General features: G+C 43.0%; 1 protein-coding gene across 3 annotated transcripts in view; it reads left to right on the top strand.

Moving 5' to 3' along the window:
- The window catches only part of kdm6a (lysine (K)-specific demethylase 6A), a 53147-nt gene extending 45333 nt beyond the window's left edge, over positions 1–7814 (top strand). For all 3 annotated transcript variants that reach the window (XM_026145521.1, XM_026145520.1, XM_026145522.1), the window contains 14 exons: positions 335–721; positions 1120–2003; positions 3626–3755; positions 3917–4022; positions 4526–4731; positions 4936–4988; positions 5078–5149; positions 5259–5407; positions 5493–5607; positions 5697–5884; positions 5974–6115; positions 6202–6328; positions 6438–6608; positions 6690–7814. In XM_026145521.1, the coding sequence (XP_026001306.1) occupies positions 335–721; positions 1120–2003; positions 3626–3755; positions 3917–4022; positions 4526–4731; positions 4936–4988; positions 5078–5149; positions 5259–5407; positions 5493–5607; positions 5697–5884; positions 5974–6115; positions 6202–6328; positions 6438–6608; positions 6690–6716 (2757 nt within the window). In that variant the 3' untranslated portion in view covers positions 6717–7814. The remainder of the gene's footprint in view (positions 1–334; positions 722–1119; positions 2004–3625; positions 3756–3916; positions 4023–4525; positions 4732–4935; positions 4989–5077; positions 5150–5258; positions 5408–5492; positions 5608–5696; positions 5885–5973; positions 6116–6201; positions 6329–6437; positions 6609–6689) is intronic.
- Positions 7815–12823: the final 5009 nt, after the last annotated feature.

The following is a 12823-nucleotide window of genomic DNA, read 5'->3' as shown; positions in this document are numbered from 1 at the left end:
CACTGTATGAGTGAGCGCTGTGAAACAAATCCTTTTCATGATACTACCTGCTGTAGCCCTTCATGGTCACCAAAGGGAAGTGCACAGGCCTTGGCAGTTGACACACTTTTAGATTTTGATGAGCATCATTTTGATGAGCACACTCATTTGAGAAAGAAGGTGTCTTTTTTTTCTTATATGTGAATGATGTGAAAGAAAATGAGTAGCTTACAGCAGCAATTGACAGCTCAACATAACCTAAGCCTTCGTGTTCACATTAAGTGTGTGTGTAAACTCCTGATCAGAACAGTTTGTGTTAAGTGTGACTCTTTTCTCATTCTCTGCCCTGTATCAGATTCGGCAGCAGGCAGCAGCAGGTGGCCAACCGAGGCCCAGCCTTCCCAACGGCGAATTGGCTGGGCCCTCTCCCCACCACGCAGGCTTCTCTCGCACCTCCCCTCTCAATCACACAGCCACCCGGCCCCCGTGTGTCACTCAGCCCACAGCCAATGGATCCTGTTCCACAAGTCCTTCAGCGGGGCTGCCTGGACACCCGGACAAAAATCACAACCTGGGACTGGGAGGTGGCGGCGCAAGCAACGGAAACGTGCCTTACCCGCAGCAGAACTCTCTACCTCACAACTGCAAAGCCGCCAGTCAACCCAGCACCAGCAGCACTACCAGTAGTCCCAGTCAAGCAGACGAGACATGGAGGAGCCAACAACGCAACACTACCACTCAGGTACACTGTTGACTGCTTTGAAATGGCTTTGTTTTGCACAACAGCAATTCACATTCACTGGCCACTTTAATGAGTACATACTAGCACCAGGTTTGACCTCCTTGTGCTGTTAGAACTGCCTTAGTTCTTAATGGCATAGATTTAGCAAGATGCAAGAAATATTCATCAGACATTCTGGTCCATGTTGGTTGTAACATCAACAGGTCACCTTTACCACATCTACACACCTAAATACTTTGAGTTGCTGCCATGTGAATGACTGATTAGATTGGTGAACTTGTAGACCGTTTGCACATGTCACTTTCTGCATTATTTTGTTTCTGCATGTTTTTCATGTGAATTATTTTGGCTCATTGAATGCACCATTTATTAATCAGTATGTCTCACTCTCTCTCTAGGGGCTTCAAAAAGGTCCAGGTTCACATTCGGCAGGTCCTAATGGAGAACCCCCTTTTTCTTCTTCCTCCTCCCCTCAGACCTCGTTCACATCATCTGGCATTCTGAATCAGGTTGGACATTCCTCTGGGCCCTGCACAGCCTCTTCCTCTGCCTCGTCTTTATCCCCCACTTCCCCTCAGACAACCCCCAACCACTTGTCCTCACCTCCCCACTCCGCTACTACCTCAGGGGTCCACACCAAAGACACCACGCCTTCAGGGGGCAACACCGGCAGCAGTGCTGCAGCTGCCGCTTTGCCATCAGGTCAGGAGGCTGCCATCAGGCATTCCGGAGGGACGTCGCATAGTCCCAGCACCACCCCTGCGCAGGGATTGACTAATCACATCCAGCCACGGGTGACTGACGGCTCTGCCAGCGCGTCTCTGCCCAGCTCTCCTGCCCCCAGCGTGCTCAGTTCAGACAATCCTCTCTCAGCCTTGATAAAGGGAAAAGCTAATACTACCAGTAACGACAATAACAATAACTACAGCAACCACGGAGGGTCTTCCTCAGAGAAAATGAACAATGTCCATCCAGGTCTCAATGGCGCCACCAAGCCAGTTTCAGAGCACTCAGTGGCATCCTCGCCACTTTCTGCCACTGCGATGCCCTCTCCATGTTCAGCAGACCCTCACACCATTAACAGCCTCCCCTGCCTTAACAGCCCGTCCAGTACAAACAGTCAGGGGCCCACGCTCAATGGAAAGGGGCTGGAGGACTCCCAGAGCCCAATGAAGGTGGAGCCTTGTGGGGGGCCTCATAGACATTCTGGCCCTGCTGGCCTGGCTCCCTGGTCCTCAGTTTCCATCTACCCCAGCTCCAGTGAAATGCTCAAAGCATGCAGGTACGAAGTCAGTAAAGCTAAGACCACATATAGAATTCACTGAGTTAATATAGTGCATGCCCAAATTAATATTCATTTTACTCCGCTTTGGATTTAAGTGTAATTCTGAGTTTTTCAAACTTTTCAGCCTGCCATAAATTAGTCACAGAAGTTTATATAAGTACAAATTATTGTGTAAATCTAAAACTGAAACACCGCGAGGGCTAAAGACACCTGCAATGCCCTCTCCAGCTCACTGCTAACACCTGCCCATTATCTGTTAGGGTTGGGGTTGGGACACAAACCGTGTCGGTTAATGCAGCAGACACATTCATATGTATGAAACCATGTTGTGAAAGTGAGGAATGCCTTGATTCTTTGTTACATTTAAAAATGCCCTGATATTTTGACCCCGTACTATACACCATTTAGCTCCCTCCCAGCATCATTCACACTCTGCACTCATGTCAGACAGAGATTTGAAGTGTACATGTGCTTAAATGTTTGTGTGAACCACATAGATTTGTAACTGTCACAGTGCTAGAAACTTGTTTCTTCTCGCTCTTTCCTTCTTTAGAGAAATGTGGAGGACATTTTTGCCTTTAATCTTCAAGTCATGCAGAGTTAGGCCATCGCTCATGTTGGTCCCTCTCCTTATCGTGTTTTTGGGGGTTTTGTTTTATTTAAGAGCAGAATGACAAGCAGCTAATTTAGAAAAATCATCCATGTTTGCCTTCCAGTTAGATAAGTTGCAGGGTTTCCAGCACAAAAGTCATTAGACCCAAAAGCTAATGCTAACTGGTGGCACAGAGAGAGGGATGCGCTGTCAGACTTGTAATAAAGAGATGTACATGCAGTGATGTGAAGTGTCAATGAACCTCTAGTGAAATTACCGTAAACCAAAAGTTGTTTTTCTTTTTTTCTTTTTTTCTTACTGATTTATTGATTTGTGTCTGTCACAAAGCAGGGCAGTTAGAAATAGTGGTTCCAGATACAGAAGCAACATCAAAGCACGAATGAAAGGTGTATGAGCAGTTGATGGTAACACTATATTAGTATATGTTAGGGGTCTCAAACTTGTGGCCCAGGGCCCACTTGCAGCCCCCATCACCCCTACTTGCGGGGGATTTGGCCCAAGAAGTTACTTTTTTTTTTTTGTTAGGGAGGATTTATTTGTTGTTGAGTGCAATGTTAAAGTAAGTTCTTTAAAAAGCAAAAAATCATTTAACATGAAGGCAATATGAGCAGAGAGCACAAACTTGTTGAGGGATTGGCTGTATTAGTTCAGTGAGCTGCATTCTCAATCATCCAGGAAAGTAAATCTCCAAAAAGTTGATTCTGTTCATCTGGACGAAACGTTTCGTCACTCATCCAAGTGACTTCTTCAGTTTTCTTCTTGAGTAGAAGTTACTTGGATGAGTGATGAGTGACGAAACATTTCTCCCACAAAACGCTACGTCCAGATGAACAGAATCAACTTTTTGGAGATTTTCTTTCCTGGATGATTGAGAAGGCATCAAGACATTATAAAGGGAAGGAGAGCGAAGGGCGAGTTCACAAAATGAGGCACACTAAGCACTGATGTTTCAGATTTCTACCTAAGCCGATACACAGCGTGATGATCTCGTGTTCTTTACCTGCAGGAATCTGGGGAAGAACGGCCTGTCGACCAGCAGCATCCTCCTGGACAGGTGTCCCCCACCACGGCCCCCTCGTGCGCCATCTCCTCCACTGCCAAAGGACAAACTCAATCCCCCAACACCCAGTATTTATGTGAGTACAGCTGTGCCATATAAGGAGAAGTATTCATCATGTTGTTGATTCTCAGTATCTTAGCTACAGCTAACAAGCACAAACACTCTAAGCTCCTTTTTAATGCACTGATACTCTCAGTAAGCCTGGAGTCAGTTCACGTTTTCCTGTCTGACATACAGCTAGAAAACAAGAGGGATGCCTTCTTCCCCCCCCTTCATCAGTTCTGCACCAATCCCACCAACCCGGTCACTGTCATCAGAGGACTGGCTGGAGCACTCAAACTAGGTAAGAGGATGGGATGGCACAGTTTTGTAAATTAGGTGTTTTCCGTGTTGAGGGTTGCAAGTGCGGCTGGTGTGGCTGACTCGATGTTTCTTTCCCAGTCTCACATGGCTCTGTGGGTGTGTCTCTGAAATCACAGGAGGGAGCATGTTGTGTGGATAACTTTGTATGACATGTATGACAACAGCACCACCTGCAAGCTGAAAATGTTACTGCACACATTTCCTGTGGAGAAAACTAGTTGGATTTGCACCAAAAAAATAATATAAAAAAATCACTACCATCAGCTCTTTCCCCCCCCAACTATTATGTAACAGATTGTCCTCAGGTTATTAATAAAGAAAATAAAACAAAAACCAGTTCATGTAACATACGTGTTCCACTCTGTTCCCCTTAAGTCACAAGTTCATATCGATGGTTCGCTAAAATCTATTTTAACACTTGTTTAAAATGATGTAAGATGCATGAAAGCTGTTCTAAACTCTTCCTTGCTTCCTCATCCTCAGACTTGGGCCTGTTCTCCACTAAGACACTGGTGGAGGCTAACCCAGACCATTTAGTGGAGGTGCGGACTCAGCTGGCTCAGCCCACCGATGAGAACTGGGATCCCAGCGGCAACAGGAAGATGTGGCGCTGTGAGAGCAGCCGCTCACACACCACCATCATCAAATACGCCCAGTACCAGGCATCGTCCTTCCAGGAGTCCCTGCGGGTCAGATTTTAATTGAAGTTCTTATTTTGGCTTTCAAGTAAAAAGATAATCAGGATCAAATGCTTGGTTTTGTTTGTTAATTTTCACTACAAAACTCTGACCTTGTATTATGTTACAAATCAGCCATCTCCCATGTTACATTGAAAATATTTTCACCGTGTTGCTGAGTATGTTACCAGCCTATAAAAATCTTTTCTTTAACAGGAAGAAAATGAGAAGAAAAAGGAGGTGGAAGCGGAGGCGGGTTCCTCAGACGGGTGAACTTTCTCTGTCTTTCTGTGTAGATTTGAAAGCTTTGCGAGCTCTTGTTTCTGTTATTAATGACCTTTTACGCTCTTGCTCTTAGTGTGAAGCGAAGGAAGGGTCTGTTCAAACACATCAAGTTTGGCACCAACATCGAACTCTCAGATGACAAGAAGTAAGTGACTCATTCATTTTAGTCGATGAAACGTGTAGAGCGATTTGCAGTTGAAGAAAGATGAAGCACTAGTCTCTTTTCTTCGTTTCATTGACCTCTGCCCTTTCAGGTGGAAGCAGCAGCTGCAGGAGCTGACTAAGTTGCCTGCCTTCGCCAGAGTGGTGTCAGCTGGTAACCTGCTCAGTCACGTAGGTCACACAATCCTGGGCATGAATACTGTGCAGCTCTATATGAAGGTGCCAGGGAGCAGGACACCAGGTATAGATCAACGCAGTGACCACAAGTGTGTGTGCAGTCTTTTGTCTCACTCTGTCTCACTCTGAGTAATCGTGCTTTTTCATAGGTCACCAAGAAAACAACAATTTCTGCTCCGTCAATATTAATATTGGTCCTGGGGACTGCGAGTGGTTTGCTGTGCCTGAGCCATACTGGGGCGTCATCAATGAATTCTGTGAAAAGTACGTGGACAGAAAAGATCGTTTGAAGTCTGTTAGGTGAAGCTCAAAGTGGTTCATTGTATCTGATGATATATTTCTTTATTTTACAGGAACAACATTAACTACCTGATGGGCTCCTGGTGGCCCAACCTGGAGGACTTGTATGAGACCAATGTGCCTGTTTACCGCTTCATCCAGCGTCCCGGGGACTTGGTGTGGCTTAATACAGGCACAGTTCATTGGGTTCAGGCCATCGGCTGGTGCAACAACATCGCGTGGAATGTCGGCTCCCTTACAGGTTAGGAAAGGAAAGCTCCTTCTCCATCGGGGCCAGCTGTATGACTGAATCATGCACAGATGAACATAAATATGTGCTTTTTTCTTCAGCCCATCAGTACAAGCTGGCGGTGGAGCGCTACGAGTGGAACAAACTGCAGAGCGTCAAATCCATCGTTCCCATGATCCACCTCTCATGGAACATGGCCAGGAACATTAAAGTCTCAGACCACAAGCTTTATGAGATGATCAAGTAAATGCCTGTAGATTCATCATCTCATTCTTGGTTTTGTGTGCATGTTACCTTGATCTTACCTCAGGTGTGTTTCTGTTTCTTAGGTATTGTTTGTTGCGCACTCTGAAGCAGTGTCAGATGCAGAGGGAGCTGCTGCTGGCTGCCGGGAAGGAACTGGTGTGGCATGGGAGGACCCAGAACGAGCCGGCACACTACTGCAGCATCTGTGAAGTAAGCGCAGCCCTGCTCATTTGTATTTTCTTTCCTGCTGCAGGCATGCCATTCGATCGTCACTTTTCCTACTTTGGTAACGCTTGTGCACCTGCTATTTTGCACCTAGGTGGAAGTGTTTGACCTGCTGTTTGTAACCAGCGAGAGCAACAGCAGGAAAACATACGTGGTGCACTGCCAGGACTGTGCCCGTAGGGGGAGCACTAACCTGGACAACTTTGTGGTGCTGGAGCAGTACAAGATAGAGGACCTCATGCAGATTTATGACCAGTTCACACTTGTAAGTATCGGGCACAAATCCACCAGGGCGGGCCACAGAGAACCATGAAATGCTTCAGTGTGTGCTTCTTTGTCCCCACAGGCGAGTCCCCTGCCTTCCTCCTCTTGATGGTGATATTCTCTCGTTCTGAGGACTTTTAGTACCACAAATCAGAAACTCTCCGGAAACCTTGTTTTTTCTTTTCTCTCTCTCTCTCTCTCTCTCTCTTTTTTTTTTCTTTTTTTTTTAAGTTTGTTTCTTCTGATATTCAGGAAGTAAGCCGGCAGTCACCCAACTGCACCCTGTAGCTAATCCCATAAGGCAGCTGCCTGAAAGCTGTGTGTCTATGCAACCTGCCCAGAGTGGTGTGCCACCCCAACCCACCCACCCACCCACCCAAACAAGTGGACTAGAGGGGGTGAACGGTAGCTCCACCTGTCATCACGACCAGACTGTTCTACTGCTGGCTCAGCTGGACTTCACCCCAAAAACCACACAAAATCACAAAAGGAGGGGAAAAGTCAAATTTTGTACATATTAAGTTTAAACTGGCAACATCATCACGCAAAGACTACTGACTCGATAGTTTTCCTGTTCCCCGCCATTTTTGTCTTCTGTTTGTGAGTTCACAAGAGCTTTGTTCCCTCCTTCCCCTCGATGACACAAGTACATTAGCATAGCGGGTCTTTTGTATGTTAGACACCTCCTCGGTCAGGAACATGAGTTAAAAACTGTTTTGTAATGCGAAACGTTGAGTGACAGATTCTTTGAGACATTTCCCTTCGTTTGTTTGTTTTGGATTTTTTGTAATCACTTAAGTTTTTTTGATTATGCTGCAAGTATGATGAGACTTTGGTTCCTTTGGGTTGAGGGAGAGGAAATGAGTTGTAGGCCATGTCACAAAGAAAAAGGGTTGCACATAGTTGAAAGAGTGAACTTAAATTTGTGATGTTTTCTTTTTGTATTTGGTTGTAAATTACACTATTTATAAATGCCTATTTATTGCCTGAAAAATATTTGTTGATGGAATGCTGTACTTTTTTTTCCCAGAGTACCTGCCATTAAATTTGAAGGAGCCTTGTGATTTTTTTTAAAGCAGGGCCCCTCATAACGTTTTCTATATGAATAAAACTGCTTAGTAAGCATTGTACAGAGACCTTACATTGAAATGGGTTTATTGTTTGAAGGATGTTTTATGCGTCAATAAACAAAACCGGTCTTTATTTACATCTGCAGCTGTGTTGTGTCTGTGCAAACAGTGCTGTCTGCTTGTTGGGTGGAAAGTGAAAATATTCCATACATGCCAGAATTATCAGTATCATCATCCAGCAATATAAAATTAAATGCAGTTAAATGTTTAAAGTTTATGTAACACAAGACGAGTGCAGAGCCTGCAATACAAAGGATGTAGATAAGATACAAAAATGTATTATTTTTTAAAAAATTTAAAGACCGGTTACTGAAAGGTTTCCATGTGGATGGGTGGAATGCTAATTTATCATTGCATCCAGAAAATGCAACATTCATTCACTTGTTCTAAGATTAAATTTATTTTTCACCTCAAATTTCTACACACAATACTCCGTAACAACAAACTAAAAAAGGTTGGCTTTAAATTCTTTCAAATTTAGCCATCGTCCTGTCCTTATCAGTGCTGCTGGAACCCATCCCAGAGCGCTAACACAGTGAGACAGACAACCATTTGCACTCGTGGTCAATTCGTGCATGTTCTTGGGAGGAAGCTGGAATACCGCGAACCACTGCACCACAGTGCTGCTCTAATTTATTAAATGTAAGATGCAAAAATTATAACATGTGCGCCAGAATCCAAGCCTTTCCCCAATACTTTGTTGAAGCACCTTTGGCAGCAATTACAGTCTCAGGTCTTTTGAGTATGATGCTACAATCTTGGCACATATTTTTGGGCACTTTCTCCCATTCTTTGATGGGGAGCTTCAGTGCACACCCATTTTCAAATCCCTCTCCAGAGATGGTCACTCAGGTTCATCATCATCACCCATGGGTTGGAGAAGAGCATGCTAAACGTCCTGTGGTGAATTTGGCTTTCAGGCTAACACATACAGCTCTTCAGCTTTCAGATGTATTTTATGTTTGATTTGCTATTTTCCCAAATTAGATGTGTTACCATAGCCAGCTTTGCATCGTACAAATGATGGAAATGCAGAGATCACAAGTTGCCACAAGTTTTGACAAGTTGCCACATGTGAGACTGCTTTCAGCTAGCCGCTGTCACAGCTGCCCTGAGTGTTTGTCATGGCAGGACTGTCACTACATGCCCTTGGGCTCATTGTTCCTCTAACCCAGATGTGCTCTGGTATGGAAACTTTGGTATTCAGTAGGACTGATGCAATTTAGTCTGCACACAGCCTGTGTTTTGTAGCAGGCTGTGAAAATGCTCTTGAACACTGTAAAGTTGAAGATTTTTAACACTGGAGTCTTTGTGTGGATCGACTTCTTTTTCCAGACAGCCTCAAGTGAAACCTAAAGGTACTGCAGTTGTTATCAATCCCTCATTTTCCAGCTCTGGAGGTTGCCCTTTGGGGTTCACAGCCTGCTCCAGTCGACTAGCATGGGTTCAAAGGAGGTCTATTATGCTCAGTCCAGAGTTAGAAATTTACAGGGCAAAATAACCCTTTAGTTAATCTTATACTGGCGTTATGGTTTAACGGGCAGTTTTACTTAGAAAGCTTCCTGACTGAGTGAAGTGACCTGGACGTATCTGCACAGCAGCTTCAAAGAGACTGTGTTAAATTCTTTTACTAATGAAAGGTGTTTCAGTGCTTCCTCCATTACCTCCTTTATCAGATGATACTGGAGCATCCTTTCTAAAGAGAAAAGGAGATAATATCATCACACAGTTTAAAACCACACACCATCTGACTGTCCACAAACGTAAGTAACTCGACAACTAATGCTAGATAGACTGGTTCTTAAACACACCGTTTCTGCTCTACTTGAGGACTTTATAATAAAAAACGTCTCATTCATACAAGTGCTTTAAAAAAAACAAAAAAAACATCTAAGTGCTTTCTGTCCAACTGGAGGAACGGGAGTAACTCAGGGTTCAGTATCTTGCGCAAGGACACTTCAGTAAAATCTGCTTCTTATGAATTTGTTTCCTAATAGCTGTATTGAAATGATCAAAGTAAAGAGAAGGTTGTAGAGTGACGCGGTATGCATTGCTTTGTCTTGAGGATTCCTGGTAAGCCCTTTCCTACAGAGATCTGTGGTTTTAATAAAGGCAGTGTTGAAGTACATCAAACAGCAGGGTGAGCAACATCTTTTAGTACAGCTGTTTCATGTTGCTTTTGTGATTAACATTTTGCTTTAACCTTGGTTTTCCCCCGCCCTGCCCACGTTTATTTAGCCTGCATAACAGAGAGCAGGGTATAGACATGAGGTGATGCGTCTAATATGCTATAATCTTTGGGATGTTGTAGTTTTAACTTCACCTTCACCTTAACTTCATCTGTCAGATTTAAGAATACTCATGGAAGGGTCGTTGGATTGTCCTCATGAATACTTTTCCACTACAACAAGAAAAAGACTTTAGGCTAAATGTCTATATCAGCTACAAGCATTTATCTCATGCTACAGCCTCACAGTTCATCTCCTGTCTGAAACAAGCCATTTTGGATCTTCTCCCTTTCTTCTGATTGGCTTCTCCTCACAAGCAAAAACTAAACTAACATAACAATAAAGAGGAAATATACTTTGTACTTTTAGTCTTTAGTTATCGAAACTTGCCTGATGAGGCTTTGACAGACGTATTTATTGAGACTGTAAGTCAGCTGCTTTTTAGCTAATTAGAAAATGTCAAACTATCATAACTCTGAAACAAATACTGTAAAACCACTGTCATTTAATTTCAGGCATTGTACAGCTACAAGCATTTCACCCCCATGTCATATTGTGTATGGTTGTGTGTGTGTGACAAATAAAATTTGAATTTGAAAACAGCAGATGAGAGGTCAAAAAAGCTGCAACTTAAGAAAAGAAAAGAACAAAACACCATGTAAAAAGAAAAAAACAGATGAAGTGTTTCTTTGTGACAATAAGACCAGCTGCACATGTAAGTTACTGTAAGTTACATGCTTACAGTAAAGAGCTAATGGCAAACATGCAACTACAGTATTGCATGAATTGTGATATAAACACACATTACCTGCATCCTTTTCTCCCTCACTATGCTAAAGAATCCTCCGGTTTTTGGCTCATAGTGAAAACTTCTCTACACGCTGACCTAATTATTTGACACTATGGCCACATTTCACATGAACAACTAACAAAATGAAAAAAACATTTTTATTTTTTGTTTATTATATATTTTATGCTACTAGAATGACAAATGTTCTTTTTTACGAACACAAAATGCTGACAATTATAAGACGGCTCGGTGTGTTCAGAGGCAAACATAATCAGATTGGTGGGGCCTGACTGATGCAACAGTACAGATCAGCCTCCCACTACCAAAACTACAGGTGGCTGAAAACAGTTTGATACGGTGCCAAACAGCAGTTGAGACAGCTGTCCTGTGTTTGTGGCTGTTTGGCCCGTGCTCTGTGGGTGGTCATTTCCACCTTCACTGGAGCAAAGCAGGAAGTGAGTCAGTGTGATGGCCATCACCTGCGTCTTTGAATGAACAGTTTTTGGCTCTATCTCTGCCTGCACTTTTTGTTTGTTCACTCACCTTGCTGTTCCTCCTACTAATACGATCAATTTAAATACTGTACACTACCCTTTAAAAGAGAATCCTTTAAAAAAGCTAAAGTCATGCTTGGCCTGCTACTTTTTGTAGCTGATGCACACATTAGAGTGAAAATAAATGAGCCTCTTGTTACAGGTGAATGCATAGGCTCTCATACAAAATGATGTATTTTAGTTGAGATTCCTCATAGCACACATAAAGAAAAAGAAATCTGGAAATACCCCGGCTCTAGTTACCCTTTTGGATTTTGTGATTTCTGTCAGCTCAGTGCATTTCTTCCTGTTAAACCCTAACTTCATATTAAAGATCCTTTAATAATACTACCTGCCTTCAGTCCTGCAGCGTCAGCAACTGGGTCCACGCTTGGCTGCTATTTGTCCATTCTTTGGTTTTTCTACAGCAGGCTGCCAGTAAAAATTTAACTTTGCCAAGTGGATCAGTAAGAGAGCAATTAAAATAGTTTTGCTCACAGGGCTTCAGTTTTCTTTAAATTATTTCACAGAGTTGTTGAGCTGTGCGATATACTGCTTAGGGTAGCGCTTAAAATATTACATTTAGAATCACTGAAACATGTGTGTGAAAGCACTTCCCCAAAAAGAAATAAAATATGAAACAGGCCACCTAATTTCTTGTTTGTTTTTTGGTGTAACCTGTTTGCTTGAACACAGCTGAGGTCTCCTTCAGTGCTCGCTGGTTTTGTGCACAGAATTCACGAGGGAGCCTGTTATTCCACCATATTCAGTCCAGTGCAAGTGTGCCACAGTCAGACTGTGTGGCATAACAAAGTCATGATGCCTCATTAAATGTCCCCATGGTGCATCCAGTTTCAGTGGGGAACTGTTTCTTTATAAAATCCAAATGACGTCTATAAGTACAGAAATGGAAACAAAATAATGACCCAGAGCAAAGCAGCTGAGAGAAATCAAAAGCTTTTCTGATGTTCTGCCTACAATCAATATAAAGTTCTGTCTTTATCCTCTACCCACTAGGTTGTCACATTTGGTAATTAAACAGTGTAGTTTTTTTAGAGGTGCTGTGCAAAATCTACTTTACGTTTTCCCCCTAAGAGAAGAACAGATAATTCCGTGATTTACAACTGAGGAAAAGAGGAACTTTGATAATTGTCGGTTTGTAAAAGAGGAACAGAAAGTGCCTTCCACCTCCGGGCTAATAATGGTTCAGAAATGTTACAACCAGCTAAATAAATAGTGAAATGACTGACTGGCTCCATTTGATTAAACTGTTTCTACATTTATGATCAGTTTAACAGCCTTGATTTAATCTGACTCTATGTAATGACAGCCCAAACCTCAAGTAAAAGAAAGAATAAAGATATCTGTTATATTCACAGTGTTTTAAAATGGCATGTGATAGCAATATAACTCCAGACTCAGTTATATTAATGTCTCAACATAAACCAAGCCACTGGCCTTCCCTCTGGGGTTAGAGTTTGAGCTCAGTGAACGCTCCTTTTTCACCTACTTTTAGAACTCCCATGTGGGAAAGC

Source organism: Astatotilapia calliptera, chromosome 16 (genome assembly GCF_900246225.1).
Source record: "Astatotilapia calliptera chromosome 16, fAstCal1.2, whole genome shotgun sequence".
In the NCBI taxonomy this organism is placed as follows: domain Eukaryota; kingdom Metazoa; phylum Chordata; class Actinopteri; order Cichliformes; family Cichlidae; genus Astatotilapia; species Astatotilapia calliptera.
This window is presented reverse-complemented; position numbering and strand designations above follow the sequence as displayed.